Genomic DNA, 719 nt, shown 5'->3' with positions numbered 1-719 from the left:
TGTGTGTGTGTGTGGAGACCATACGTATGCGCAGAGATGAGCAATCTTTGCTTTTTAATATTTTTTTTAAGCAGTCAAAGATTAATTTCATTCATGTTATTACTGAGCTGATGTTTCTTCTTTCCACAGGCATGAGGCTGAATTTGGTAGTAGTTGTCACTGTGATGTCCATCCCCATGGCACTTGTGCAAGGGGCTGAGAAGAAAAAACTACAGATTGGAATCAAGAAAAGAGTAGACAACTGTCCTATAAAGTCCCGCAAGGGAGACGTGTTGAACATGCACTACACTGTAAGTGTCTGACTGTTCTGACCTAAATATGATTCTTGCCCAAAAATGTCGTCTTCTATCAGTCCTATTTTTATCTGCAGGGGAAACTGGAGGATGGGACAGAATTTGACAGCAGTATACCGAGGAATCAGCCCTTCACCTTTACTCTTGGCACGGGACAGGTCATCAAGGGCTGGGATCAGGGTTTGTTGGGGTGAGCAGCAGCACTACTGCATTTCTAGATGATCTGAGATTATTTGTCATCAATCAGGATAAGGATTTAAAGAGATGAACCTAAAGTTAGTCTAATAAAGAGGAATTAAAAGATTAGGTTTTAGAGCCTGTTGTGAAACCGTTAACTATGTGACCCTGGACCACAAAACCAGTCATAAGGGTCACATTTTTTTAAATTGAGATTTATACATAAATAAGCTTTCCATTGATGTATGG

General features: G+C 40.2%; 1 protein-coding gene across 1 annotated transcript; it reads left to right on the top strand.

Annotated features, from left to right (window-relative positions):
* Positions 1–95: 95 nt before the first annotated feature.
* Positions 96–487, top strand: LOC107581066 (peptidyl-prolyl cis-trans isomerase FKBP2-like). The gene is made up of 2 exons (XM_016266642.1): positions 96–290; positions 371–487. The coding sequence occupies exons 1-2, from the start codon at positions 111–113 to the stop codon at positions 485–487; spliced, it is 297 nt and encodes a 98-aa protein (XP_016122128.1). The 5' UTR covers positions 96–110.
* The last annotated feature ends 232 nt before the right edge of the window (positions 488–719 follow it).

This window comes from Sinocyclocheilus grahami, unplaced genomic scaffold (assembly GCF_001515645.1).
Source record: "Sinocyclocheilus grahami isolate Dianchi unplaced genomic scaffold, SAMN03320097.WGS_v1.1 scaffold69845.1, whole genome shotgun sequence".
Classification (NCBI taxonomy): domain Eukaryota; kingdom Metazoa; phylum Chordata; class Actinopteri; order Cypriniformes; family Cyprinidae; genus Sinocyclocheilus; species Sinocyclocheilus grahami.
Note: the sequence above shows the minus strand (reverse complement) of the source record. Positions and strands in the feature narration are given on the sequence as shown.